General features: G+C 36.1%; 1 gene segment (V, D, J or C); it reads right to left on the reverse strand.

Annotated features, from left to right (window-relative positions):
- Nucleotides 1-463: 463 nt before the first annotated feature.
- Nucleotides 464-949, reverse strand: LOC107575214 (Ig heavy chain V region 5A-like). The segment is given in 2 exon segments: nt 464-796; nt 872-949. Coding segments are annotated over 2 exon segments (342 nt in total).
- Nucleotides 950-1157: the final 208 nt, after the last annotated feature.

The raw sequence follows: 1157 nt of genomic DNA on the forward strand, positions 1-1157 counted from the left end.
ATAGAGGCTATAAAGACTTACGAGAAGCAGCTGCCAGCAGCAGCAACAACCAGAGAGATGAAGAGATCATGGTTTGAGACGAGTGAGAACAAGCTGCTTCTTTTCATCTTAAAACTCAAATAACAAGGAGGAGGAGGAATATTTGCATAATTCATTACATCCAATTAGGATGCTTAAGCAATATTTTATGTACAGAAAAATGTGAATGTTGAATATTTATTAGTTTTTTTTTTTTTATTAGTTTGTTTTATTTATTTTGGTGCAAATTATATTTGTTGATTATATTATGCATTTACTTAAATTTCTTAGGCTTGCCTTGAAGTGTGTTTTTGTTTTTTTGACCAGCTGAATTAATGTCTATAATTTTTTGATGAGCTTCAAACTATTTCTGTGCATCTTTATAAGTCAGAATGAGGAAAATCATCAAAAATACTTTTAATTTGTGATATGATGATGGTGTTTTTGTACAGGGAGGCTGTTGGCGTCTGTCACTGTGTTTATCTGGCACAATAATACACAGCTGTGTCTTCAGCTTGCATATTCTTTCCTTGCAGTGTTATTGTGTTACTGGAAGTGTCTCTGCTGATACTGAACTTGCTTTTCAGCGAGTCCTTGTAGTATAAGTCTCCATCACTCCAGATGACTCCAATCCACTCCAGAGCTTTTCCTGCAGGCTGACGAATCCAGCCTGTAGCATAGCTTGTAACTGAATAGGAGACTTTACAGTTGATAGTGAGAGTCGCATCAGGACGGGCAGTCAGAGACTCAGGCTGAGTGAGTTCATTTGAATCAATGCCTGTATCAAATCAAATAATACCTGTTAATATTAGCAACAAAATGATGTATCACACAGAAAGCAGACTAAACTTACAGGATATCACTGCCAGAAGCAGCACTAAAGATGAAGAGATCATGGTTTGTTTCACAGCACAGTTTGAATGAACTGAAGCGATTCCTCACTCCCTCTAGTGATCAGATGAATGTGTAAACTGACTCATGCCTGCTGTTTAAATATGCAACAGGAGATTTACATAATCACACAGAGATGTTAATGAACTTCACATGCATCACACTGACATTGAACATTATTTTAAATAATTGGCTTTTCGTTTTGAATTTAATGAAGTCATTATTTACATGGATAGAGTCGATGAGCG

Source organism: Sinocyclocheilus grahami, unplaced genomic scaffold, assembly GCF_001515645.1.
Source record: "Sinocyclocheilus grahami isolate Dianchi unplaced genomic scaffold, SAMN03320097.WGS_v1.1 scaffold2512.1, whole genome shotgun sequence".
Classification (NCBI taxonomy): Eukaryota; Metazoa; Chordata; class Actinopteri; order Cypriniformes; family Cyprinidae; genus Sinocyclocheilus; species Sinocyclocheilus grahami.